This window comes from Rhinatrema bivittatum, chromosome 8 (genome assembly GCF_901001135.1).
Source record: "Rhinatrema bivittatum chromosome 8, aRhiBiv1.1, whole genome shotgun sequence".
Lineage (NCBI taxonomy): Eukaryota > Metazoa > Chordata > Amphibia > Gymnophiona > Rhinatrematidae > Rhinatrema > Rhinatrema bivittatum.
Window position 1 is genome coordinate 243,757,345 of NC_042622.1, and position 27,880 is coordinate 243,785,224.

Sequence of the window (27,880 nt, forward strand, 5' to 3'; positions counted from 1 at the left end):
AAATCCAGCTAAACAAAGAAGAAAAGGATTTATTCACATGGTGGACAATTAAGAGAAACATGCTATGTGGTCAGAACTTTCACCCATTAACTTTACAAATTATAGCAACAGATGCATTACATTGTGGATGGGGAGCAAACGCAACGATGTCTCTACTCAAAGGAAATGGTTGCAAGAAGAATCCATGCTTCACATCAATCTTCTAGAAATGAGAACAATGTTCAGTGCTCTAAAAATGTTTGAGTTATGGTTGAAAAACAGAATGTCAGTTTTTATCTGTAGCAATCAAGTGGCCATATTCTATATAATCAAACAAGGAGCAACAGATTCTTACCAGCTCTGCAAAGAGTTCATAGCGATATGGAACTAGACAGCCACATAGAAAATATTGATCTCCGTAATTTATCTTCCAGGGAAGAACAACATAATAGCATATAGATAGATTAAGCCATCAACTACAACCACCCAGGTAGTATCTCGATCACGTACTGCAGGACCTTTTTGCAACTTGGTGCAGGAATAGACTTATTCACATCTCCGTCAATCACAAACTACCACAGTATTGTTTTGAAAAGGCCATCACAAGATGCAGAAGTGAATGATACCTTTCTATTTTCATTGAACAAAGACATGGTGCATGCTTTCCCACTGATACTGCTAATAGTAAAAACCATTCTGAAGTTGAGACAGGACAAAGGAAAAATGATCCTGATAGCCTTCAGCTGGCCATGATTGGTTTCTGTGGCTAATCAGACTAGCAGCACATACCCTTGCAAGGTTACCAACAATTCTGAACCTGGTAACTCAGATTCGATGGAATGGTCCTGCATACCAAATTTTCAGTCTCTACATTAACAGAATGCATATTGAAAGCAACATAATTAAACAGTTTAAATTATCATAAAGAGTAAATGAAATTCTGCTTGCATCCAGAACTCTTCCACAAGGAAATACTATAATTTCAAATGGAGAAGATCTGCTAATTGGTGCACACATCAAGAAGGGCAACCTTTCATATATCAGACTTCTAAAATTCTTCACCTCATGGATTGTGGACTAAAAACCAATTCAATCAGAGTACATCTGAGAGCAGGAGCAGCTTTTCGCAACAACCAATAGTAGGTAGGTTCATAAAAGGTCTGTTCAACCTTACACCTCCCTAATGGGACTTAATACTGTCTTAACACTGCCTCTAAAAGACCCAATGGCTACTTTTAGAGAGAGTTCCTGAAATGGAAAACTTTATTTCTAATAGCAATCATATCAGCAAAAAGAGTAAGTGAGCTACAAGCTTTAGTAACCTATTCATCCTATATACAGATATTTAAAAAAACAAAGTATTCCTCAGAACATACCCAAAGTTTCTTCCTAATGTAGTATCACAATTCCACCTGAATCTATAAATCATACTGCCAGCTTTCTTTCTTAAGCCACATACCATAACTTCAGAGCAGGTATTGCAAAGCTTAGATTGCAGAAGAGCCCTCTTATTCTACTTGGACCAAACTCAAACACTCAGTCAACCCAGCTTTTCATATCATTATGATACAGCTTAAAGAGGTTCAGCTGTCAAAAAAAAGCAACAAACATCTAAATGGTTAACACAGTATCTCTCATTAATTTACAACCATGGGTTTGGAATTACCAAATATGGTAAAAGCTCATCAGAGCAGTGGGCGCATCGATTGAACATCACAGTTTGGCAACAGTTCCAGGATATCTGCAAAGCTGCTACATGGTCAACTATACAGAAGTTTACAAAGCATTACTGTCTAGATAAGGACTCATATGTATTGGCCTAAGCAGTGCTAAAAAGAAATAAAACATTGGTTTGATTATTTAGTAAACTTCCTGCAAAATACAAGAGGGATTGTAAATGAACCAGTGAAAGGCAAAACTACTTCAGAGCATCCTTCAGTTGGGGAGTCACATCTTGCATGACAATTTGTTGTGCGTGTCCACGGAGAAGCAGAATTGCTTACCTGTAACAGGTGTTATCTGTGGATAGCAAAACAAATAGCCACACAAGCCCTCCCTACTCAGGGAATTTATATAGCTTGGAAAAAACATTGAGGAGACACATGCTCAAAAAGCAAAGTTGAATTTTCTGGGCTTTGAGAGAAAAATGACCTGACTCTGTGCCATCAATGATGTCACCCCATTGTGTGTAGCGGTTTGTTTTGCTGTCCATAGAGATCACTTATTACAGGTAAACAACTCTGCTGTCTGCTACCTTTGCAAAAGACAGGCAAGTTACCAAGCAATAGTGATGTGCATTAGTTTCATTCATTTTGTAATTACATGCACAACTCCCAAACTTTATTTACTGATTTTTATATACCATCATTCGGTGTAGCCATCACAATGGTTTACAACAGTAATAAAAAATACAATAAAGTAAAATCACAATAAAACAAAATACATTAAAAATTATCTTGGCATAAAAAACAACATAGTAAGATTGACATTACATTAAAATAACATAAAACTGCAATGTCATGTTTAGTACCTAAAAATAAAACTTTATATATATATATTTAAAGACATGTAGGTTAGTGTGTTTGATTAAGTTGCATAGATTCATTAAATGCCTTCGTAAAGAGCCAGGTTTTAATCTCTTTTTTAAATGTTTAAGTTTTGTAGTAGGCGTAAATCTGTGGGTAATGAGTTCCAGATCTTTGGACTAGCAAGGGATATTGTGCGTTCTCTTACTTGTGTAAGCTGTACCAATGGAATAGCCTTAGAAAGGAGGCCTTTATTTACTGAGCGGAGGTTTCTTGAGGTACATGTATTTTAATTGGCGTGTTAAGCTAATCCGTGTGCTCTCCGTACTTGATTTTATGGATAATTGTTAATATTTTATACTCTATTCTATATTGTATTGGTAGCCAATGAATAGTATGTGTTTAAAAAAAAAAAAAAAAAGGATAGTGTGCGTATAACTTGAGCTATTAAAAATACACGCGTACTATAAAGTCTCTGGGAGTTACACATGAAACTCCGAAATGAATGCACATCCCTACCAAGCAATCCTCATGCCCACCAGCTACTCGTTCGACCCTAATAATCGAATCATCAATTGTAATGGTATACCCCTGGAGACACATTCTTACAGCAAGAGGATAAGGCGTTACCTGGTGTGCAGGCCCTACATAGGATCAGTTACACTACACCAAGCTATGGTCTCCTTTCAGGTAGCTTTGCTTCTCCAAAGCAACAGAAGGACTTCTGAATTGAATTGGATTGGAGTTGGGAACTTCAGGAACAATAGCAGAGCAGTCTCATCTCTCTACCTCTCTGTCTGCCTCAGCTCCTCTAGGTCTGCCACTGAGGCCTGCAGCCAGTAGCTCTTTGCACTGAGTGCACACATAAACCTCTTGCTAGTAGATAGATAATCATACATGTGGCACCTGGTGCAAAAGACTGGATAGCCCCGTCTCGCTGCTGGACCTCTGCTTCTTAACGCTGAATTGTTTATTGAAAGCTGTTTAAAGGTGGGTAAGCTTAATGAAATTTAATTGTTTGTTTTTTAATCAATGACCTTAGAGCTAAAATTAGTCAGTTGCTAAAATCAAGGTTAATTATTTGTTGATGTAACTTCCTAACTGATTGTTAGTATGAAAAACACATTTTCCTCTTGATTGGGTTAACAGTCTATATATATATCAAGAAATGTAACTGGGAAGGGTAGGCTGGAATCAAACAGTGATTCCTGCTCTAATCATTGAGATGGGCCAACTGGACAGGTCTTGCAGTTAATTGTTTATCATAATGTCCTAGATTTCTGATTAGAACTGATGATTAAATCTTTTCTTTTTTTTTTTAATAGCATTCATACTATTGTAGCTGTGCTACACTTGAACTAACAAAATTGCCAGTATACTATGAAACTACCCCCTTCCCCCTCCCCTCTATGCCTATCCATTAATTTTAATGATGCTAAAAATCCCTACTTATATGGATTCAGGCCAAGATACCCGGGATGGATATTGAACAATTTTCTGCAACTGGAAGCAACAGATTCTCAGGTTCTTGCTCTGACTCTGACTCTGAATGTTTCCTAAGAAATTCATGACATTTCTGTATAATTTGTATAAGCTCTTTTCAACGTGTGACTGTGTTAATACATCTTATCAATTTTTCTTTTTGTATGTCTAATATCTAAACAAACAGTTAAAAAAAAAAAAAAAAGCATTTTAGGGGCTGGCTTCATCCATCTGTTTGGAAGCATGATAATTTCTGCAAATTCACTGATCAGATGTCTGGGGGACAGGGAAAGATGGAGCATGGGCCTGGCATCTAAACTATTGAAAATGACCTCAGTCTGTAAGGGCGAAATCATTTTCAATAGGGTCAAAATTGAAAAGCGTACATGGATTTTCTAGCAGTCATGGATTTTCACTTCCTTCTTTTTTTAAAGTTTTTGTTAGGATCCTGTCATTAGGTATAATAACATTTATTTTTGATATCTACATTTTAACTTTTTTTTTTTTGTTCTGTTTAGACCTGGGAAGAGTGTACATACATTCAAGGCACCATGGCAGCTGTGCAGTGGACGATCTCTACAAAATGTCGAGCCTGGACCCATGAGAATTCAAATGGGCTCTGCTTTTTTATAGCACTACAAACAGAAGGAATGCGACTATGAAATGCATACACACCATGTTCCTACCGTATGACATTCAGCATAAATTTTGCTCTTGCATTTGGGGGCAGTAGCTTGCCATTTTTCATTGGCACGTATTCATTACAAAAAACTAATGACTTTTAAACAAAAATCTCAGTGGTTGCAAATAAGATTGGATGGCTGTTCAGAATCATGCAAATTTAGCCTAACTAAGTAAAACATATATTTTTTTTTTCCAGTTTCTCTAGCATCACTGTTATACTGATGGTGGTTCCTTCTGTTTTTTAAGCCTCTTTTTTGGTTTTATTAGTTTGAGGCTCAATAATGATATGTCAGAGAAGAAATAAGCCTGCCAATCTGAATGATTGCCTGGCTATAGCTGTCCCCTCCATGAAGGGATATGGTTATCTGGATTATACCATAGAGGACCATGCTTCCAAGGCCTTCAAAAGACTGGATGAACTGCGCAGAGATCGCCAGCTCTGTGACGTGCTTCTGCGAGTGAGTCACAATGGCCAGAGCGAGGAGTTCCATGTCCACAGAGTTGTCCTGGCCTCCTGCAGCCCCTACTTTAAGGCGATGTTCACCAATAATTTCCAGGAGTGCCATGCCCGTGAGATCACCATTCAGGGCGTTTCGCCCACAGTGATGCACAGGCTCATAGACTTTGCCTACACCTCTAGGGTCACGGTCAGTGAGAAATGCGTCTTGCATGTCCTTCTGGCAGCTATGAGGTACCAGATGGATGACGTAGTGAAGGCCTGCTGTGACTTCCTCATCAAGCAATTGGATGCCAGCAATGTCATTGGAATTTCCAGCTTTGCGGAGCAAATTGGATGCAAAGAATTGCACGAGAGAGGGAGAGAATACATAAATACACATTTTAGCGAGGTAATTTTTGTTTATGTTAATAGCAATATTACTGCGTGGAGCAGCACTTTTTATTTTTTCAAATATTGGTACGCCTAAGAAATTGTATTTATACTGTTTAATGTTTTAAATATGAATGTCAAGGATGGGACAGGCCAATCAGATTCAGAGCTCTAGCTATAGGCAAGAAATTGCATATAGCCCTCTTTTGAAAACTGGTTTTTTTTTTTTTTTTTTTTTTTTATGTCTTGAGAGTTTTGTACATATTGTCTTTCATTGCAGTAGGCTATTGCCCAAAATTTACCATATTGGTAAGACAGCTGGTTTGTCCTCTGAATTCCCCCGCCAATCTGTCTTGAGCCAACAAAAGACTGGAACTGGCTTCTCAAATCCTCGCCATTCCTTTTACAGGATATTCTAGTTTATTTTTCCTGAATTAAAAAAAAAAAAAAAAAAGTTTAAGCTTTTTCTCACAGGACAAGCAGGATGGTATTTATTTATTTAACAGTTTTTCTATACAGACATTAAAATACACATCATATCGGTTTACATTATAACAGGAGGAAAGTACATTGAACGGGGAGTGGGAGTGGACAACCAGCAAAACAAGAATTAGAAAGGGCTCTAACTGAGAGCCCGAGGTATAGCTAAAAAACAAGAGGGGGGTGTGATAAAGGGAGCTATTTACAGAGGCTGGGGTGGAGGGAATGAGAGACAATTATTTACATAGCTGCAGGGTGAGAGATGTTTGTGGCAAAGTTAGTCTGGAAAGGCTTGGTGGAAAAGCCAGGTTTTTAGCATTTTTCAGAATTTGTTTGGGCATGACTCCAGTCGGAGGTTTGAGGGCAGTGCGTTCCATTGGTTTGGCCTGCAATAGAGAAGGCACGGTCCCTGGTTGAAGTTAGTCTGGCCCTCTTAAGGGGTGGGACTTGCAGAGTACATCTGTGGCTTGCTCTGGTGGGGCGGGTGGATTGTGTGAGACGGAACGGTTCACTGAGCCAAGTGGAGTTATCTTTGTATATAGCTTTATGTATGATGGTGAGTGATTTGAAGAGGATGCGTGATGGGATAGGAAGCCAATGCAGGTCCTTGAGGATAGGGGTTATGTGGTCTGTTTTTCTAGCATTGCTAATTATCCTTGTTGTTGCATTTTGGAGGATCTGCAAGGGTTTAATGGTAGAGTAGGGGAGACCAAGGTACAGCGAGTTACAGTAATCTAACTTTGATCACAAAGTAGCTTGGATGACCGTTTTAAGGTCATGCGTGTGGAGCAGCGGCTTGAGCTTTTTTATGATGTTGAGTTTATAAAAGCCACCTTTAAGTACAGAGCTAATGTGCTTTTTTAGGTTCAGTAATGGGTCAATTAGGATGCCAAGGTTTCGAACTGAGGGTTGTGAGGTGAGAGAGGGCCATAGGGTCATTGGTGGGAAGGGATTTGAGGGTCTGATGGTTGTGGATAAGTATGAGCTCAGTTTTGGACGAGTTGAGGGCAAGTTGCAGAGATGTGAGGAGGGAGTTAATGGAAGTGAGGCAGTCCTCCCAGTAGCTTATAGTGGCAGCTAAAGATTTGCGTAGGGGGATGATGATCTGAACATCGTCCGCATAGATGTAAAATTTGAGGCCGAGTTCTGTGAGGAGATGACAGAGGGGGAGGAGGTAGATGTTGAAAAGGGTAGAAGAAAGGGAGGAACCTTGGGAGAGGGTAAAGTGTGAGGATTCATGATTTCCGAGTTTAACAGAGAAACCTCTGTTTGTCAGGTAGGATTTGAACCAGAGGAGGGCTATGCCGGAGATACCTATATCTGCTAGGCGGGAGATGAGTAGATTGTGGCTTATCGTGTTGAAAGCCGCAGATATATCAAGAAAGGCAATGAGATAGTTATGTCCATGGTCAAGACCAGTGAGGAGGGAGTCTGTGAGTGATAGTAGGAGGGTTTCGGTGTTCAGGTTTTTACGGAAGCCAAATTGGGAGGGGTGAAGGATGTTGTTGTCTTCGAGATAGTCCATCAGTTGGGTGTTTACTACTTTCTCCAAGATTTTAGTAATGAAGGGGAGATTCAAGAGAGGACGGTAATTTGATGGGTCTTTGGGGTCAAGGGTTGGCTTCTTGAGGGGTTTGACTATTGCGTGTTTAAGGGAATCAGGAACAGAGCCGGACGCTAGGGAGCAGTTGATGGATATCTGCTAGAGGTTTTGCTATGGTGTTAGGAATGGAGAGGAGAGATTTGGTAGGTATGGTATCAGATGGGTGGGATGCTGGCTTGATTTTTTTGAGGATGGACTCTATTTCCTTAGAGGAGGTGAGATCGATGGTGTGGAGCGAACTTTTAGGAGATTGAGGGAGTTGATTGTGAAAGGGAGTGTTTGACATGGGGGAACCTAAGGAGTATGTTGGCTATTTTGTTGTGGAAGTACTGAGCTAGTTCTTGACATTTGGAGCTGGCTTCATCATCAGTGATAGAGGGGGTGATGGGTTTGGTGAGGGCCGTAACGTAAGAGAAAAGGACCTTGGGATTAAATGTGTACTGGTGTATCTTGGTGGCGTAATAGTCACGTTTGGTTTTTTGAATGGTGAGGCGGTATGTGTGTAGGTATGTTTTGTAGGATGCGGAGTGCTGTAAGGATGGGTCTTTGCGCCAAGCTCTCTCTCTTTGTCTGAGGGTGAGTTTCATTTGGTGTAGTTCAGTCGTGTACCAGGGCTTGCTGCTAGAGGATGGAGTGGGTTTGTGGGTGATGAGTGGGCATAAGGTGTTAGCTATGTCCTGGGAGAGTTTGCTCCATGAGTTGAGTGCAGCATCAGGGAATGTGCAGTCAAGTTTATTTAAGGAATCGGTGAGGGCTGCGGTGAGCTCTTCAGATGAGCAGGGTTTGCGGAAAGAGTGAGTTATTTTGGGGCTGGTTGCCGGTGGGGGTGGTGTTTATGGTGAGGTGGGTTTCAATAAGGGAATGGTCAGACCACGGTACAGGGGTGCATGTGGGTGGTGAGGGGGCCTGAATGCTTGAGTTGATAGATACGAGGTCTAAGATGTGCCCTGCTTTGTGTGTGGGGGTGGATATAATTTGGGAGAAGCCTAGGGCCTTTAGGGCAGCTAGGATGGTTTCGCAAGATGGTGAATGGGGCGAGGAGTCTACGTGGAGATTGAAATCTCCCAGTAGAATGGCTGGTTTTTCATTGTTGATGTTAGATACAAGTTCAATGAGGGGGGAGGGATTGTGTTCTAGTAGGCCTGGGGGGGCGTACACAAGGCATATTTGAAGGTCGGTGGATTTGAATAGGTCAACTTCAAGCTTGGGGTGGGGATAGGTCTTGATAGGTCTGAGGTTGAGAGGTTTTTTGGCCACTAGGAGTAAGCCTCCACCTCCTTTTTTTTTTTTTTTTTTTTTTTTTTTTTTTTTTCCCCGTCTGGGCTGAGAGAAAATGTCGTATGTGTGTAAAGGGAGTTTGTTCAGGATCACAGTATCGGTGTCCTTGAGCCAGGTTTCGGTTATTGCAAATATATGTCAGGTTTTTGGTCGTGGAGTAGGTCATTGAGGATATGACTCTTTTTGGAGAGGGATTGGGAGTTGAGTAGCATGATGAATAGTATGGTGAGGCCAAGAAATTGGGTTATGGGGGAGATGGGGAGGAGGGATTTGCGCTGGGTAGGAGGGTTCGTGTGGAGGAAAAGAGGTCTATGCGAAGAGTGTTGAGTGTGGGGGATAGCGTAGGAGTTGGGGGGGAGGGGGGGGGAGTAGGCTTGAGGGGGCATGGTGAGATGGGGAATAGATGCCAGGCAGAGGGATAGAAAGATCCAAAGGGAGGAGTGGCGGGGGGGGGGGGGGGTGGAGGAGGTGTATAAAGGGATAGCACGGGAGAGCGTAGGAGAGGTGGGTGCCGTAGGCTGAGATCTTTTGGACAAAGCAATAGTTTCAGTATAGTGCAGTAATTACAGTACAGTGCAATTGTCTGGGGGGAACAAGAGTTTTTCAGTACAGAGCAGAAAGTCAGCAATAGGTTATTCATAGAGATTTGGTTCGTGACCTGGTATATGGTGGAGGGTGCAGTCCTCAGGCATTTTAGTCTCAAGGAGGAGATAATCTGTGGCTCGGAGGTCGATTTAGCTGGGCAGGAAGTGGAGCTTGCAAGAGCAGAAAGGTTGCCGTCGACGGTCAGTTTTTTCGAGCTGCGGGTAGGGATCCCGGTTGAGGCAGTCGTAGTCATTTGCCAGTCTGGATAGAGGAGTGGGGTCTGGGCCGGGTTTCTGGCCTCGCTCTAGCTCACGTAGGGACGCATGAAGGGGCGCACTAAGGGGCAGGCCCCTTAGTTCGCACTCTTTCGTGCGCGCGGTGCCGCAGGTAGGGGCCTCAATTTAAAGGGCCTACCGTCCTCCTGTGATGGCGTCAAAGGCACAGCGCCTGGCCGCCGGAAGGGCTGGGGGCGCGGTTACAGGCCAGCCCACGTGTCTTGCGGGCTGGGGGACAGGATTGGGCTGGTTGGTCGTCTCTAGCTCTTTCCCTGATGGGAGGGCGCTGGTAGCGCGAGCTAGATCCGGAGACTGAGTTGGCCGCGGGCAGAAGGAGCGAGACGCAGGTAGGGGCCTCAATTTAAAGGGCCTACTGTCCTCCTGTGATGGCGTCAAAGGCACAGCGCCTGGCCTCCGATAGTAGTCCTCACATATGGGTGACGTCCTCAGGATGGAGCCCGATCACAGAACACTTTTGTCAAAGTTTCTAGAACTTTGACTGGCACCTACTGGGCATGCCCAGCATGGCACTAACCCCCGCATCCAGCAGGGGTCCCCCTTCAGTATCTTTTTTTTTTTTTTTTTTCCACACAGCTGTAGCCACGTGGGTTAAGGAGCTCTCTAGAGATGCCTGTCAGGAATTTTCCTCACAAACTTCTTTCAAAAATTTTAAAAAATTCTACTCCATCCGGGGTCCCCCTATCAATACCATAGTCCGTGGTCATAAGATAAGGTTTTACCCCCGTTTGCGGTAGATTCCCTTTGAGTTTTCCCTTTGGGGCCTACTGGCCATCGACCGCACTGCGGCTAAATTTTTGTGGAAGCCATGGCGTCAGGTTTTCGTCGGTGCCCCAACTGTCCTCAAACAATGTCCATCACAGACCCGCATAGGGTTTGTGTTGTTCAGGGTCTGACCATGATGTCCTAATTTGCAACAAATGAGCCTAAATGACACCGAAGGGCCATAAGGCCTGCTCAGAGAAGATGGGAGTTTCTTTTTCAGGCAAAGCCACAGACTCCATCGAGCGCTTCGACACAGTCTGAACCGGTGCCATCGACATCACACCAGTGCTACCCACCTGGCACAGACTACACCAAAGGCATAGACTTCTTCCTCCTCAGCTCCGGAGAAGGACCGAGGAGAACATCATGAAAAGCATTGATACAGTCATCGAAAGGCTCATTCCGCTGATCCAGGCAAGCCCTTGGCATCGGTGTCTACAGAGCCACCAACAAAGAAACCCCATCCAGAGAAGGCCCCATCCTCCTCTGGGACTGGGACACTGAGGCGTTCCCCCACCTTCATTGGTGTGGGAGCCACGACTCCACTTTCACCGGTGGACCCTCCGGCTATGCCAGTACTGCCTCCTACTCTGGAGCTGGGGTTGCACACCCCAAGCTTCCGCGAGGAATTGGATCGGATGATCCAAGCGGCCATCGGAAAGGCACTGCAGGGCTTCCAACCTTCATCGATGCCTGCCCCGGTCGCTGACCCGATCCCCACGACGCTCGCACCTCTACTCTGCAGGCTGGATACATTGATCAGTGCCCTTCTACCGGTGGAACTGAGGATACCGGTTAGTCCAAAGCCTTCCACCCAGATTCCTGTGTCATCGGAGGACGAAGAAACATAGACTGGAACCTATGCTCGGGCCGTCTGGGATCTTGCCACCGACTCGCACGTCTATGTCACTGGTTCTATCAGTGCCTATGCCGCATTGTCCTCATCCGGTGCTACCGTCTATGTCGTCAGGGCCTTGGCTTGATCCTTCAAGAATAGCACCATTTCTTCCCTCTGGAGACCCTATGGTAGCCGGTGATCAACCTTAGGCTCCTTGGACTGATGATTCTTCCCAGGATACTGATGACTGACTTTTAGAGCCATCTCCCCCTGAGGAGAGAAGACATTCTTCTTCTCCAGAGGACCTGCCCTTTATTCATTTTATAAAGGAAATGTCTGAAACAATTCCATTCCAACTCCAGGCACAAGATATGCTGGAAGTGCTCCATTTTGTAGATGCACCCAAGGAGATCATGTCCATACCTGTTCATGAAGTTCTTATTGACCTACTAAAGAGGAATTGGGAACATCCAGGCTCTGTACCACCGGTGAATCGAAAAACAGATGCCACCTACCTGGTACAAACAGCCCCTGGTTTTCAAAAGCCACAGCTGGATCACCATTGTGTGGTAGTGGAGTCGGCCCAGAAAAAGGCACGTCGTTCTAAGCCTCATTCTTCCATACCTTCAGGGAAGGAACAGAGGTTCCTTGATGCCTTGGCAGTCATGTTTTCCATGGCTCAATGCTTTATTTCTCGCATTGCTTCCTACCAGTTATACATGACCCAGTATAACAGAGACCTTTTTAAGAAGATCCAGGATTTTTGAGTCTTTACCCAACCAGCTTCAGGATCAACTCAATGCCCTGGCTCAGAAGGGTCTAGATGCTGGCAAGCATGAGGTCCGCGCTGCCTATGTCATTTGACACTGCCTCTAGGGTGTCTGCAGCGGGGATTAGTGCACGACAGTGGGCCTCGCTAAATTCCTCTGACCTAAGACCAGAGGTACAGGACCAATTGGCTGACCTACCCTGCACTGGAGATAATCTCTTCGGGGACAAAATCCAGGAGACCGTAGCACAGCTTAAAGACCACCATGAGACGCTATGCCAGCTTTTGTTGGTACCTTCTGATTTCCTGGCCACCTCTAAAGAGGGCATTCAGAAGGGACTCTAAGCGACCGTCCTTCAAGCCACGGAGATATTATCCTCCTGCTACTCGAGGTTGCCCCTCCAGACCTTATCAGAAAGGTCAAATCAGACAATCCAGGCCTCAGAAGACTCAGCCAGCCCCTCCACCGGGCCCAGCTGCTGGATTTTGACTCATCGCTGGAGAGCATAAGCCAACTTCCTCTACTGTCCGTACTGGTCGGTGGTCGGTTGTGCCACTTCACCAACATATGGCACATGATTACTTCAGATCAGTGGGTACTCGCTGTAGTGGCTCAAGGTTACCACCTCAACTTCCTGACTGTACCGGTGGTCTCCCCACCTCGGCTAACATGGGGATCGTCCAACCACTCCTCTCTTCTGGAGGAGGAGGTTTCAACCCTCCTGAAATCCTGGGCGATAGAAACAGTGCCCCTTTCTCAGCAGGGGCAGGGGTTCTATTCCCAGTATTTCCTCATTCCAAAAAATGTCAGGGGGCATTCGTCCAATCCTGGACCTGCATGCCTTAAACAAGTATCTGCAAAAGGAAAAGTTCAGGATGGTAACCTTGGGCTCCCTACTTCCTCTTCTACAAAGAGGAGATTGGTTTTGCTCTCTAGATCTTCAAGACGCATACACACACATCTCGATCACTCAGTCTCATCGCAAATTCCTTCATTTCCTAGTCTGCCCTCAACACTTCCAATACTGGGTACTGCCATTCGGCCTAGCATCCGCACCTAGAGTATTTACCAAGTGCCTCGTAGTGGTCACAGCCTACCTGAGGTGTCAAGGTGTCCATGTCTACCCTTATCTTTACGATTGGCTGATAAGGGCTCCAACTCAGGGCGCACTGGCTTCCTTACATCTAACTCTCCATAAACCGCTGTATCTTGGGTTTCTGATCAACTATCCCAAGTCCAAGCTAGTTCCATCTCACACCCTATCCTTCATAGGGGCCGACCGGGACACCGTGCAGGTGAAAGCATTCTTCCCTCCAGGATTGAACTCGCACTCTCATTTCCCTAGCACAATGCCTCCAGGCTCGAGAGTACACATCAGCTCGTCACTTCCTCATTTTGCTGGGGCACATGGCATCCTCTGTTCTTGTCACTTCGATGGCATGCCTCGCCATGAGAGTCATGCAGTGGACCCTGAAGTCCCAGACGATCCAGTATTGTCCACATTACCAAGCAGCTCCGCCTGTCGCTTGCCTGGTGGATGAAGCTCTCTAATCTCCTTCAAGGCCTTCCCTTTCAGATTCCAGAACCTCAAATTATCCTGACAACGGATGCCTCCAACCTAGGTTGGGGTGCTCATGTCAATGACCTGCAGACTCGGGGGACCTGGTCTCCAGGGGAAGCCAAACATCAGATAAATTTCCTGGAGCTTTGGGTGATCAGATATGCCCTCAGTCTTTCAGGAGTGCCTCTCAAACAAGGCCATCCTGATTCAGACTGACAACCAGGTGGTGATGTGGTACATCAACATCTCAAAAAAGATATAGTTGTGATGGAGAAGGTACAGAGAAGGGCAACCAAAATGATAAAGGGGATGGAACAGCTCCCCTATGAGGAAAGGCTGAAGAGGTTAGGGCTGTTCAGCTTGGAGAAGAGATGGCTGAGGGGGGATATGATAGAGGTCTTTAAGATCATGAGAGGTCTTGAACGAGTAGATGTGAATTGGTTATTTACACTTTAGAATAATAGAAGGATTAGGGGGGCATTCCATGAAGTTAGCAAGTAGCACATTTTAAGACTAATTGGAGAAAAATCTTTTTCTCTCAACGCACAATGAAGCTCTGGAATTTGTTGCCAGAGGATGTGGTTAGTGAAGTTAGTGTAGCTGTGTTCAAAAAAGGTTTGGATATGTTCTAGGAGGAGAAGTCCATTAACTGCTATTAATCAAGTTTACACTGGGGTAGATTTTATAATTTAGCGCGAACGTGTACTTTTTTTCGCGCACCAGGCGCGAACAAGAGTACGCGGGATTTCAATAGATACGCGCGTAGCCATTAAAATCCGGGATCGGTGCGCGCAAGGCTGCCAATTTTGGGCAGCTTGTGCGCGCTGAGCCGCGCCGCCTGCCTCCGTTCCCTCCGAGGCCGCTCCGAAATCGGCGCGGCCTCGGAGGGAACTTTCTTTCGCCCTTCCCTCACCTACCACCCCCCCCCCCTACCTTTATCGCTGGATTTACGCCTGCCGGAGGCAGATGTAAATCTGCGCGCGCCAGCAGCCTGCTGGCGCGCCATCACCCGACCCAGGGGCTGTTCCGCAGGGCGCGGCCATGCCCCGGGCTGAAACCACGCCCACGGCGCCGCCCCGAAACGTCACTCGCGCCACGCCCCCCGGCACGCCTCTCCATGCAAGCCCCGGGACTTACGCGCGTCCTGGGGCTTGCGCGTGCCGCCGAGCCTATGCAAAATAGGCTCGGCACGCGCAGGGGGGGTTTCGGGTAGGTTTTCGCGGGGTACGCGCATATCCCTTTTGAAAATCTACCCCTTAGGGAATAGCCACTGCTATTAATTGCATCAGTAGCATGGGCTCTTCTTAGTGTTTGGGTAACTGCCAGGTTCTTGTGGCCTGGTTTGGCCTCTGTTGGAAACAGGATGCTGGGCTTGATGGACCCTTGGTCTGACCCAGCATGGCAATTTCTTATGATGTTCTAAGCAAGGGGGAATGGGATCCTACCTTCTGTATCAGGAAGCTGCACAGATATGGGCGTGGGCTCTTTCCCACTCTATGTACCTCAGAGTGACCTACTTGGTTGGTCACTCTAATGCCTCCAGTTAAGTCGAACCTTTCATCTGCACGAATAGTCTCTCAACCCCATGGTAGTGGACACAATCTTCCAACGTCGGGGGTATCCACAAATAGACCTCTTTGCATCCATCCACAACCGCAAAGTACAGAACTTCTGCTCACTCACTCACAGCCGCCACTCACAGCCGAGTGACACTTTTGCCCTCTCATGATCCAACGGTCTCCTCTACGCGTATCCTCCACTTCCATTTATATCAAAGACTCTCTTGAAGTTACGAAGGGACAGGGCTTAATGATTCTGATAGCCCCTTATTGGCCAAACCAGGTCTGGTTTCCAATCCTCCAGGACCTCTCAGTATGCCGGCGCATCCCCCTGGGGGACGACCCGCCTCTGATAACTCAGAACGACAGGTGCCTATGCCACTCCAACCTCCTAACCTTTCGGAGTCCGTATCCAGAGTCCTGGTAGCTTCACGTAAGCCTTCTACGAGACTGCCTTATCGATCGAAATGGAAGAGGTTTATGGTCTGGTGCACATCCATGTCCATAGACCCCTTCACTTGTTCTACTGCGAAGTTTCTGAACTATCTCTGGCACCTGTTAGGTCTCAACTTCCTCTATACGGGGGCATGTCAGTGCGGTAGCCGCTTTCTACAACCGCGTGGGAGATGTCTCTATTTCGACACACCCCTTAGTCTCGCGCTTCACGAGAGGCTTGCTCCACCTAAAACCTCCACTTCGCCCTCTAGCCCCAGCTTGGGACCTTTAATGTGGTTTTGGGACAGCTCATGAAACCTCCGTTTGAGCCTCTCCACTCTTGCGATCTCCGCTATCTCACCTGGAAAGTAACTTTTTCTTCTCGTTGTAACATCCGCTCGCAGAGTTAGAATTGCAGGCATTAGTCACCTACCCGCCTTACACTAAAATTCTACATGATAGGGTAGTGCTCCGCACTCACTCTAAATTTTTACCAAAGGTAGTATCAGAATTTCATCTTAATCCATCCATCATCTTACCTACTTTCTTTCCCAGGCCCCATTCAAACCCAGGAGAACAGGCTCTACATTCCTTGGATTGTAAACATGCCCTAGCCTTCTATCTAGACCGCACTTCTGCCCACAGGAAGTCCACTCAATTATTTGTCTTTCAATAACATCAAATTGGGTAATCCAGTGGGAAAACAGACCCTGTCCTCCTGGTTGGCGGACTGTATCTCTTTTTGCTACCAGCAAGCAGGCATTCGGCTACAAGACCATGTGAAAGCACACTCTATCATGGCCATGGTGACCTCAGTGGCACAACTCCGTTCGGTGCTGCTACCTGGAGCTCTCTCCATACATTCGCAGTCCATTATTGCTTAGATAAGGCTGGCTGACAAGATTCCATCTTTGGCCAGTCTGTTCTTCGCAACTTATTTTCAATCTAACTTCCCAACATCCTTCCAGCGGCCTGTCCAGGTTTACGGACGTCCTCCTACCCAAATCCACCCTTGTTGTTGTGCCTGTTGCATGTCTTTGGGCGCATTTGGTGCATTGCTCGGGCATCCTCAGCTCGCTATTCACCCTGTGAGGATTACCATCCTGCTTGTCCTGTGAGAAAGCAGAGTTGCTTACCTGTAACAGGTGTTCTCACAGGACAGCAGGTTGTTAGTCCTCACGAAACCCGCCCGCCACCCCACGGAGTTGGGTTCGTTCACGATTTCTTTATTTTTCGCACATACTTTCTATTATAAGACGAGACTGAAGGGGGACCCCTGCTGGATGCAGGGTTAGTACCATGCTGGGCATGCCCAGTAGGTGCCAGTCAGTTCTAGAAACTTTGACAAAAGTGTTCTGTGATTGGGCTCCATCCTGATGATGTCACCCATATGTGAGGACTAACATCCTGCTGTCCTGTGAGAACACCTGTTACAGGTAAGCAACTCTGCTTTACTTTAAAATGACTCCTCATTTGGGGGTCAGCTCAGAAGTAATGCTATGCACTGTGACATGGAAGGATCTGCATTCAGTTCTCAGATCTTTTGTTCCTTAAAATGGCCAGTGCTGGGGCCGCTGCAGAAGAAGCCTTCACAGCCCCTGGGAGGGGAGAGGGAAATCCATGGTCTGTCCTGCAGGTGTAGTCCACAAATGCCACAAAGGAGCAGGAACTGCACTCAGCAATATAAGTACCTATCCTGCAGGGGTGACACCTGATAGCCAGGGTTTGAGGGAGGCATGGTGCATGGCAGAGGACTGTCACCGCAATGACTGGACTAAAGTAAGTTTGGAGGTGAAATAAAATAGGGGGAACAAATCTTGAAGTAGTTTGTGCATGGTTTCAGATCCAAGCTGTGGTTCTGAATGAGCTAGAAGCCCAAAGCATTGGGATATTGTTTGCCTTTTTTTTTTTTTTTTTTTTTTTAAAGGTACATAATGAATATAAGCAAAGGGCCTAACCATAGCCAACAGTCCTTCTGTAGAAGAGAAATTTCTTGATTACTGTCTTGCCTTTTGTAACTGTATTTTGGTAAGTTCCTTATAGCAGTTTTATTTTAATTGTCTGCTGAACTGATTGTTATTGATTTTATAAAATGCAAGTAATCGTGTGAACATTTCATGATGCCTAGCTTCCTTCTTTGGTACAGAATTTTTGTTTATGGCTATTACAGCATTCATTAGGTGGCAATTTTATAATCCTGCTGCTTTGAAAATTGTGGTAACTAATGGGCACATTTGTGTGCATAAATCCTGCTTTGAAAATTATCCTGCCAGACCTACCAGCTTAAGTTAGACCTGCTAAAATGTCCTCCATGTTTTTTGAAAACATAAGTGTGTGTTTAAGTCTAAACCAGTGATGAACTGAGGGAGAATGGCAGCATGGGCCCCCGTCTGGGCATCAGGCTGTGGGAAAGTGCTGGCCAGCCCAAGTGTCTCCACCAGTAATCATTGTTTCTGCTGTTTAGGGTGTGTGCACTGTATCTGGGAAATCTCTTCATGACTATTGAATAACAAGTTGGTGATGAACAAGTCAAAAGCCAGAAATTTTAGGGGTTGGAAGGGTTTTTGATACCCCACTGACTCATAGGGTATGGCCTGCAGTGGATGACCAGGTTGTGTCATTATCTTGGCTAAAGTAAAAAGCATAAGAGTTCTTTTAGACTCTAGCTTTTCATCAGAAATATTTGAGGGAGTAGTGGCATAGTGGGTCTGGCATTAGCAGCTCAGCTTACCCAGGAGCTTTACATGCTAGAAAATAGTGCTGCTAGGCTAGTGTGCGATAAGCCTCCATATATGAGAATATCTCCACTGTTGGACTCTTGGCACTGGCTTCCAATAGCTCAGAGAGCTTAAGTTTTTAAGTTACTGGTAATGGTGCTTCGATGTATGAAGGGCAATGGGCCAGAATACTTATTTAATAAGCTCGCTTGATATAAGCTGGGCCGTGTCTCACATCAAGGATTTCAGTTGGTAGCAGCCAGTTCAGGTGAGTGAGAGCAGAAGTAAATTGTTTGAATTTCCATAAATTAGTGAAGGCACATCTGTATTCATGGGTGGATGAGTTGCTGTGTTAGAAAGGTGGGTTAAGGCAACTGCTGGCTAAGGAGTGATTTGTATTGGTGTTATGTGGGAAGTATGGTCAGGTTGGTAGGATCCTGTGTGGGCATTTGGGGAAGTAGGGGCAGTGTGTTTGCTTTGCTTAATTTTGTGATTGTCCTATATATAATACATGCATGCGTACACATTTTAGAATTCGGGTTGTGATATGTACTATTTTGTAAATGTTAATTTGGTAACTTTCTGGTATGTATTTTTAACAGGTGACTAAGGTAGAGGAATTCTTTAGTTTAACCCATTGTCAGCTACTGGACTTGATCAGCCAGGACAGCCTGAATGTGCTCTGTGAGTCTGAGATCTACAAAGCTTGCCTTGAGTGGATCCGCTGGGATATGGACAGCCGGGCGCAGTACTTCCACGTCCTTCTGAACGCAGTCCAGCTCTATGCATTGCCGCCCAAGTTCCTGAAGATGCAACTTCAGGAGTGTCCCATCCTTAACCAAGCAAACTCTTGCAGAGATTACCTGTCCAAAGTTTTCCAAGAGATGGCCCTTCGGAAGCCCCTTCCACGCACCAAGCTACGTGGTAACCAGTTAATCTATGTAGCTGGTGGCTACCTCCAATATTCGCGAAGCGCTATGGATGCATACAACCCCAAAATGGATAAGTGGATCAAGTTGTCTGACATGCCACTTCCACGAAGTGGCCTTGGAGCCTGTACGGTCTTGGGGCTGTTCTATGCTGTGGGTGGCCGGAATAACTCTCTGAATGAAAATACAGACTCCAGCTCTTTGGATTGTTTCAATCCCATGACAAACCAATGGAGCTTAAAAGCACCAATGAATATTCCTCGAAATCGTGTTGGTGTTGGAGTCATCGATGATACCATTTATGCTGTAGGAGGTTCCTCTGGTTCCGAGCATCATCGAAGTGTTGAAAAGTAAGTAGTCAAAAGGGGTGCTTTATTCCTATGGCTTTTAACCCCTTTTTCTTGCATGGAGGGGGAAAGCATGGCAGGGTGCCATGAGCATGGAAGGCTCATGGCACCCTGACTCAAAAGGCCAGCTCTCATTTGAGTTGGGGGATGAAAGAGAAAAGGAGAAAACTATAAAATTGCCCTAAAACAGATGTTTGGCCCTGCAAGTTGCATTCAGAAGATCTGCAAGAAGAATCTGTTCCCATTAGATACCGTATTTGAATATATCATCTCGTAGTAACATAATAGATGATAGCAAGTTTTAAGGTCCAGTTGGCCACTTAGTTTGTCCAGTTGTCTTTCTGTTTTGATTCTCTACCACTTTGAGTAGATAAATATATAAATTCCCATATTTAGATAAACACTTTTCCCCTTCTCTCTCCCCCCCCCTCCCCCCATGTCTTCTCAATCTTGTATTTCTGTCCCAGGCATTTTGACATTGTTACAGTTTTAGCCTACCAGAGAAGGGGGAAACAGCTATTCCAGGCGTTGCTGCTTTCTTTTGATTCTTACAGCCATTATCGTAGCTAACATTAATTTAGCTGGTGGTCTCAGAGGCCAGATTTTGACTGAATATGGAAAGTGATTGTCTGCTGTCCATCTGACCCTTTGTGAGCATTACATTTCTTAGAATGAAAAACAGAGAAACATCACTTCTAGTGATGCCAATGAGAAAAATCTCGTAAATACTGTCATAAATCTGCATCACCGGCAACTCTCCTAATTACACTCCAATTGGGGTTCTCTAGTTAACCAGCATTTCAGCTTCTGATTTAAGTCTCTGGGGGCATTTCTCCATGGTCCCACTACCTGACTTCTCCCTGCAGCTTCTCTTGGATTCTCCCATGCCAGGTACGCCAGTCTCTACAGCATTACTTTATCTTATTCCTTCCAGGGTGTCACAGCTATAGATTTGGGCCCTCTTACCCCAGTTGGTGAGCCGGGTTTAAGTAAACATAGTCCCAGGCTCTACTAATAGTTTAAAGTCTCTATAGTGTTACTTTATCAAACAACAACAATCCCAGAATCATGAGGTAATAAAACAACACTTTCCTTAATTCTCATACCTGCTGCTCGCAGTTGCTTCCTTCCAGTCTAGGACTAGCTTTCGCATTATGGGCCTGGTTCTAGGGGAACCAAGCCCTACTGCCACCTCCCACCATGGTCTGCAGCTGGGGTTTTTACTTCACTTTCACTATGGCTGCAACTACATCCATCTACGGCAGTATTCCCCTAAAGCTCCTGACCTGCAGACTCTCTTGAGTGTATCCTCTTCTGGAGGAGGTCTCCACCACTCGTCTTTCAGGTCCTTCATCCTCAGGGCTGCTCAACACCTCCATCTCCTCTGTCTCTTCTCCTGGTTCTAATAGAACTCCTTCCTGTTCCTGTCCCATCCTTCCTTCTGACAAACTCTCTACCACCACACGTGGGTGCTCTCCTCCCCTCAACGAAGTAAAGCCTAGGTGGTGGTTCCCCCTATGGAACCCATGTGTCCTATAGGAGATGGAGTCTGACTCCTAATCTGTCCTTTTACTTACTGGATCTCCTTCCCAGGCTTTCATTCTAGCCTGCCTCCTTTTATTGACCAGGGGAATATAATAGCCATCACAATACTTAATTCATTGAAACATATAATCTTCTAATGGAATACATTAAAAGCTGAGACCATCACTAGATCTTGGGACCTAGAGCACCACATCATATGCAAGTTTTCTCATTTGACCTTGAATCATTAAAACACTGAGTAGGACTGAGATAAGGTTACCAGAAAGGAATTGACGCAGTTGGTAAAGTCATCTGTTATGTTGTATTACTCAGTTGTCCCCCCCCCTTTAAAACTGAATTCTTTGCAGATTGTGAAATTTTTTTTTTTTTGGTTCAACACAAAAATTATCCAAAGATGATATTAATGAGCTCTTGAGACCATATAGATCTCTTCTTCAGAGCTCTATTTTTTGTTTTTTTAACTTAAATATCTAGCCATGATAAACTGCGCTACCTTGTATATTGATCCTTGTGGCCAAGAATTGATTAAAAATGGTCAAGCTTCAGGATAAAGCAAAGTACTTGTTTCTGAGGAGACTGCATGCTTATGCATTCTTTTGTCATTCTTATGGAAATTACCTCTCATCTTGGTTCTCTTATGTTAATTGGTGAAATGGCTGACCCAAAGTCATACTTGAGTTTGCCAGCAAATCCCTGTAAACTGACTCCCAGTGTTGTTCACAAACCACCAGAATGCACTTCATCCTATATTGATATACTGCCATACAGTTGTATCTTGATATTTTATCTTGCCAAATTTTCCTCCCCACCCCGCCACTTACAATTTTCTGCATTGGCAGATATGACCCTGAAAGGAATGAATGGACATTCGTGGCTGCCATGTCAGTGCCCCGTATTGGCGTTGGAGTAGTTGCGTGCAATAACCTTCTGTACGTGGTCGGTGGATTTGATGGCGAGAACCGCTGGAACACTGTAGAGTGTTACCATCCTGAACAGGATGAGTGGCAGGCGATTACACCCATGAAGACCATTCGCAGTGGAGCCGGTAAGCAGGGTTGTGTAACTAGATAGGTGCAGGCCTGGATATATCAATAGGCGCACACTAGGCCTGTGCCTAGGGCAGCAGAAATCTGGGAGGCAGCAGGCTGGCTGAAGATTTGCTACCTCCCTGCTGTGCTGAACCTCACTGAGCAGGGAACAGCCCTCTGTGTCCTGATCCAGCCCCTCTCCTTCAGGGAACAGGAGAGCCTGTAGCAGACAGAACAAAAGGGGATCATTCTGGGGAGATTAGGAGGGGCGGAGTAGAGATCATTGGAGGGTGGGATGAGAGGGGTATCAGCTGGGAGTGGGGGGGGGGGTGTGTATGGGTGTGTGTGTGAGGATTGGTGCCTAATGTGTGTTTATGCCGTATTGGGTGGGATGTTAAGAGGGAAGGCAAGGAGAAGCAGCACACGAGCTTCTCCCCACCCACTGCAATTCAAATCCTCCCTCTCTTGATCTTGGATTCTATCAGCCAGACCCTCAAACCTCCTTCCTACATCTCCCTTCTTCCTAGATCCTGGAACCCACTCCCCAACCCTTCCTCAGTCCAATAACCTCCCTTACTCTGCCTCCTCTTCTCAATCCTGCCCATCCCTTGTTCTGTTTCCTTCTCATACTCCTCCCCCTTTCTCCTTGCTCCAGTCCTGATCCTCCTCTCTTCCTCTCCCCATCCCTGAGGTCTCCTCCCTGTACAGATACCTGAGATCACTTTTCTTCCCAATTAAAAAAAAATAAATTATACTAGTAATTATAGCATAAAGTGACTTTATTTTTATAATATAATATAAAAGATGGAAATGTTTTCCAATTTCCTTCAGAATTTATAAAGTTGTTTGTTTTGGGTTTTTTTGCCACAGCCTGAACTGCCATAGGAAACTAGGGGACTTAGTCCTTCTGCTCCCTGTTGTCCAGCCTAGGGGGGGGGCAGCAGCACCAACAGTGCCTGGGTTTGCCAAAATCCTAAATCCGTCACTGGATAAGTGAGCTAACCATATGGCACCATTATCAAAAGAGGCAGGCTTGAACCATTCTGGATTTTACTCCCACTGTATCTATGAACTTCTAGTTCCACTTTCTTAAGGAAATTCATAGATGTACTGGGAGGAAAACCAGACCTGGTTCATTCCTGCCCTTCTTCGGCATGGCTCTTTATGATCAGTGTATAGATGGGATTCCTGGAGGGTGTGACAGATCATATCCTTTCCATTGGAGATAGGTTGATCAATTTTTATATTTAAAAAAAAAAAAAAAAAATCCTGTCCTTTTTTTCCCTCAGTCTATTTCAAGCTGCTTACCCAGTCACATGGCTTCAAAATCCTGTTTGTTTTTTGCTGAAATTTGAAAACAGCTAAAATGATACTACCAAATCTCGTGTGCCCCAAACAAGGGAAAAATATATTCCATAACAAATTTTTTTTTTTTTTTCTGAGAGAGTATGTAACCTCCAAAGTAAAAGCAAACTTAACTGTTTCTTAAGTTTAGTTTTTGTTTTGTAAATGTGGTGATACATTGTAAAGACTGGTAGTTTAGTCATTACTATTTGCCTACAAAAGGCTAAGGAAATACACTAAACAGGTGACCAACTCTGATCTGCAAGAGCCACAAGCAGGTCTAGTTTTCAAGATATCTGCATGAGATAAATGTGCATTCGTTATGGATACCATGAGAATCTGGGCCTGTTTGTGGCAAGGCTTGGCCAAAACTGCACTGACAGGCCCATTTTCAAAGGTTAAGTGCATATATTGGTCCTTTTTTGAAAATTAAGTGAAGCTGAGCTCCTAAATTTCTGTTTAAAAAGTGTGCAGCTACAGGAATGGAGTTAGGACAGGTAAAAAGTGATGCAACTAGTATTTTTTTTTTCAGTGCTAGTCACCCTTATTCAAGCACTTAAATCCAAAGTGAATCATTTACATATTAACATAGTAATGATAGCAGAAAAAGACCAAGTCTGCCCAGCAAGCTTCCCATGCCGCTCCACGCAGTTACCTCTATATACTTATGTTAAGAGTAGCAATAATTACAATCCAAGCCAAGCAATTGTGAAACCCATAAGAAAATTGTTAGCAACATTTATACAGGGTAAGGAGCCTTCATGATAATTAAGACAATGCTGCTTGAACGTGCTTTGTTTTTGGACTTTGCCATAGAAGCAGTCCTGTGCTTTTTCTCTGTCTGCATATCAATACCCCCGGACTAAAAAAAAGTTGGGGTTCAGTGTTGGCTGTCGTCTGAATCCAATTCACCTTTTCCCCCTACGATTGAAGCACAAAGCAATTGTTGCAGTTGCATCACAGTTACCAAGGCTAACTGGTTAAGGGCAGAAATCCCCGTACCTTCTGTTAAGGGCAGTAACTGCTCTGTGCAGGTTACCCCCATGCATACTCTTCTTCATTTACAACCCCTAGCCCTTAGGGCTCCCCATGCCCTCTTTCATCCTCAACATCTTCTCCGGAAGGGCATTCCAGGCATCCATCACCTTCTCCATGAAGAAATATTTCCTGATATTGGTTCTGAGTCGCCCCCTCCCCTTTGCAGTTTCGTTTCATGACCCATAACTCTACAGTTTCCTTTCCAAAGGAAAAAATTTGAAGATTGTGCATTATTAAAAACTTTAAAATATCTGAAGGTCTGATTATATCTCCCCTGCACCTCCTCTCTTTAGGTCCTTCAGCCTCTCTTCATAACTCTTCTGATATAGACCCCACACCATTTTAATAGCCCTTCTCGGAACCATCTCTGTCCTGTCCTTATCCTTCTTGAGCTATGGGTTCCAGAAGTGAACACAGTACTCCAAGTAAGGCCTCAAGGTCCTGTCCAAAGGCATTATCCCATTCTTTTTCTTACTGGTTTTTCCTCTCTATGCAGCCCAGCATCCTTCTAGCTTTAGCTATCACCTTTTCACATTGCTTTGCTGTCTTCAGATCACTAGAAACTATTACTCCATGTTCTCTCTCCCAGTCCATACACATTAGCCTTTCAGAGTCATGCATCCTAGATGCATGACTGCACTTCTTGGCATTGAATCCCAGCTGCCAAATCTTCGACCATTCTTCAAGCTTTTTAAAATAAGTTTTCATTCTCTCTACTCCTTCAGGCTCGTCCACCATGTTGCAATTCTTAGTATCTTCCATAAATAAGACAAACTTTACCTTCTATCCCTTCTGCAATATTGCCCACAAATATATTGAACAGAACTGGACCCAAAACTGATCTTTGTGGCACTCCACTTAACATAGCTCTCTAAGAAAAGGTTCCATCTACCATTACCCGCTGTCTCCTGTCAATCAACCAGTTTGTAAACTGAAAACAAAAAACTCCACCACCTTGGTGCCCATTTCCAAGCTTCTCATTTTATTTACAAGCCTCCTATGCGAGACCATATCAAAAGCTTTGCTGAAATCAAAGTAAATCTCATCAGGCGCTCTTCCTCAATCCAATTCTTTAGTCTCCCAATAAAAAAAAGTCAATTTGATTTGTCTGACAGGACCTTCCCTTGTTGAATCCATTCTGCCTCTAAGTCCAGCAACCCACCAAATTGTAGATAGTTCACTATCCTTTCTTTCAACAGAGACTCTATTAATTTTCCCACCACAGAGATGAGGTTAACAAACCTGTAGTTTCCAGCCTGCTCTCTGCTACACCACCCTTGTGAAGTGGGACTACAGCCACACTTCTCCAATCCCGTGGCACAACTCCTGTTGCCAGGGATCTATTGAACAGGTCTTTCAGTGGACCCACCAGCACAACTCTGAGTTCCCTCAGTATCCTGGATTGTACCACCTCCAGCCCCATGGCCTTGTCCACTTTCAGTTTTCCTAGCTCTTCCCAAATTTAGGTAATATGTTTTGGCCGAAAACATAAGGGCCTAAGTTCAGCTGAAAATCTCCTAAATTTAAGTCCCTAAACAAAGCACTGAGCCATTTTGTTTTTTGGAAATTGACCCCTAAGTCTATTGCTTTGTGTCAATTCCTAAATTTAGAAGACACAAGCGTCTGAGAACGTTTTGGTATCTGAAGTCTAACAGTGGGAAAAAAAATGTTAAAATTTACATATAAGTCTGACTGAGACAGAAAATGCAGATATCCTGCTTATATTTGTTAAACTTTGCACCCTCTCCATTTGATACTGATGACCCAGTATCAGAGATGTCCATTAACATGGTTGGATGGGATTTTTTCCTGTGCTAAAGGCTTTGTTATTAATGGATGGGGTACATTTTTTAACTGTTGCATTGGTCAGCAGGAGTAAAGTTCTGAAAACAACATAAATGTCAATATTTTTGTCGGATATCCGTAAACAAAGAACACAATGAAAAAAATAAGGAAGCCCATATTCAAATGGATTTGTCCAGCCAAGTTTAGGACTTAGCTCAATTAAACCTTGCTATTAAATGTCTTATCTCCTCCTGCTGAACAGATGTGTTTTTTTGTTTTGTTTTGAGACGTCGGACAATTTTAGATGTACCCAGCCTTTTTAAGCATATAGCTGGTTAGATGTGGAAAAAAAACTAACTACAGCGCTGGAGGCTGGCAATTCCAAAACCATCTTCCTCTAGCCTCCAAAATACAATAAAAAATGTGGGTGCATAGCACCTGATCCACTCCCCCCACAAAGCCTGCTGTCAGATACTAGTGTTAATAGCGTACATTAGTAGTGCTGCTGCCAAAGCAACACAGGACACTTCCGGGAGGGCCTCTACCAGCTCCCTGCTTGTTCTTGGGATTTCAGGGGTGTTCTGGGTGGGTTGGGAGGGTGGCATAGAGGCTGCCAGTGTGACAGGAGGGGGAAGCACAAAGCCAGTCTTTTTTTTTTTTTTTTTTTTAATATCTTGGGGTGGGAGAGGCCCTCAGGCCAGGGTTGGGTGGAGGTGAAGGATTAGATGCTATGTGTCCACGTTTTTCTAAAATACTTTCAGGCCGATTCAGAAAAACGCGTGGGAGAGCTGGCGAACACCCGCTGTCCCGGCGCACGTATTGGCCACTCTCCTGGGTGCGCGATTCAGGAGGGTGGGCTATGCAAATTAGGGCCCATGATAAAAGGAGGCGCTAGGGACGCTCCTTTTTGACAGGAGCGGCGGCTGTCAGCGGGTTTGACAGCAGATGCTCAATTTTGCCGGCGTCTGTTCTCAAACCGCTAACAGCCACGGGTTCGGAAAACGGACGCCAGCATAATTGAGAGTCCGTCTTCCGACCCGCGGGCCGATTTTTACTTTTGGGGCCTCAGACTTAATATCGCTATGATATTAAGTCGGAGGGTGTACAGAAATGCAGTTTTTTCTGCTTTTCTGTACACTTCCCCGGCACCGGCAGAAATTAACGCCAGCCTTTGGGCAGACGTTAATTTCTGAAAGTAAAATGTGCGGCTTGGCTGCACATTTTACTTTCTGTATCGCGCAGAAATAACTAATAGGGCCATCAACATGCATTTGTATGTTTTGTTTATTTAGTGTTTTTATATACCGGCATTCAAGATAGGAATCACATCATGCTGGTTTACATTTAACAGGGGGTGTAAAATGAAAATAAAATAAACAGTAACTGGTGAAGAGAAATTAAGAAGTTACAATAAAACAAGGATATTCAAAACTGTTGCGGGCGCTATTAGTTTTCGACACGCTATTACCCCTTACTGTATA

At 44.7% G+C, this 27,880-nt stretch overlaps 1 protein-coding gene across 9 annotated transcripts in view; it reads left to right on the forward strand.

Annotated features, from left to right (window-relative positions):
- LOC115098078 (kelch-like ECH-associated protein 1) overlaps window positions 1–27,880 on the forward strand; it is a 100,391-nt gene that overhangs the window by 41,045 nt on the left and 31,466 nt on the right. For all 9 annotated transcript variants that reach the window (XM_029614388.1, XM_029614387.1, XM_029614385.1 and 6 more), the window contains 3 exons: window positions 4,505–5,518; window positions 18,986–19,662; window positions 22,044–22,249. In XM_029614388.1, the coding sequence (XP_029470248.1) occupies window positions 4,952–5,518; window positions 18,986–19,662; window positions 22,044–22,249 (1,450 nt within the window). In that variant the 5' untranslated portion in view covers window positions 4,505–4,951. The remainder of the gene's footprint in view (window positions 1–4,504; window positions 5,519–18,985; window positions 19,663–22,043; window positions 22,250–27,880) is intronic.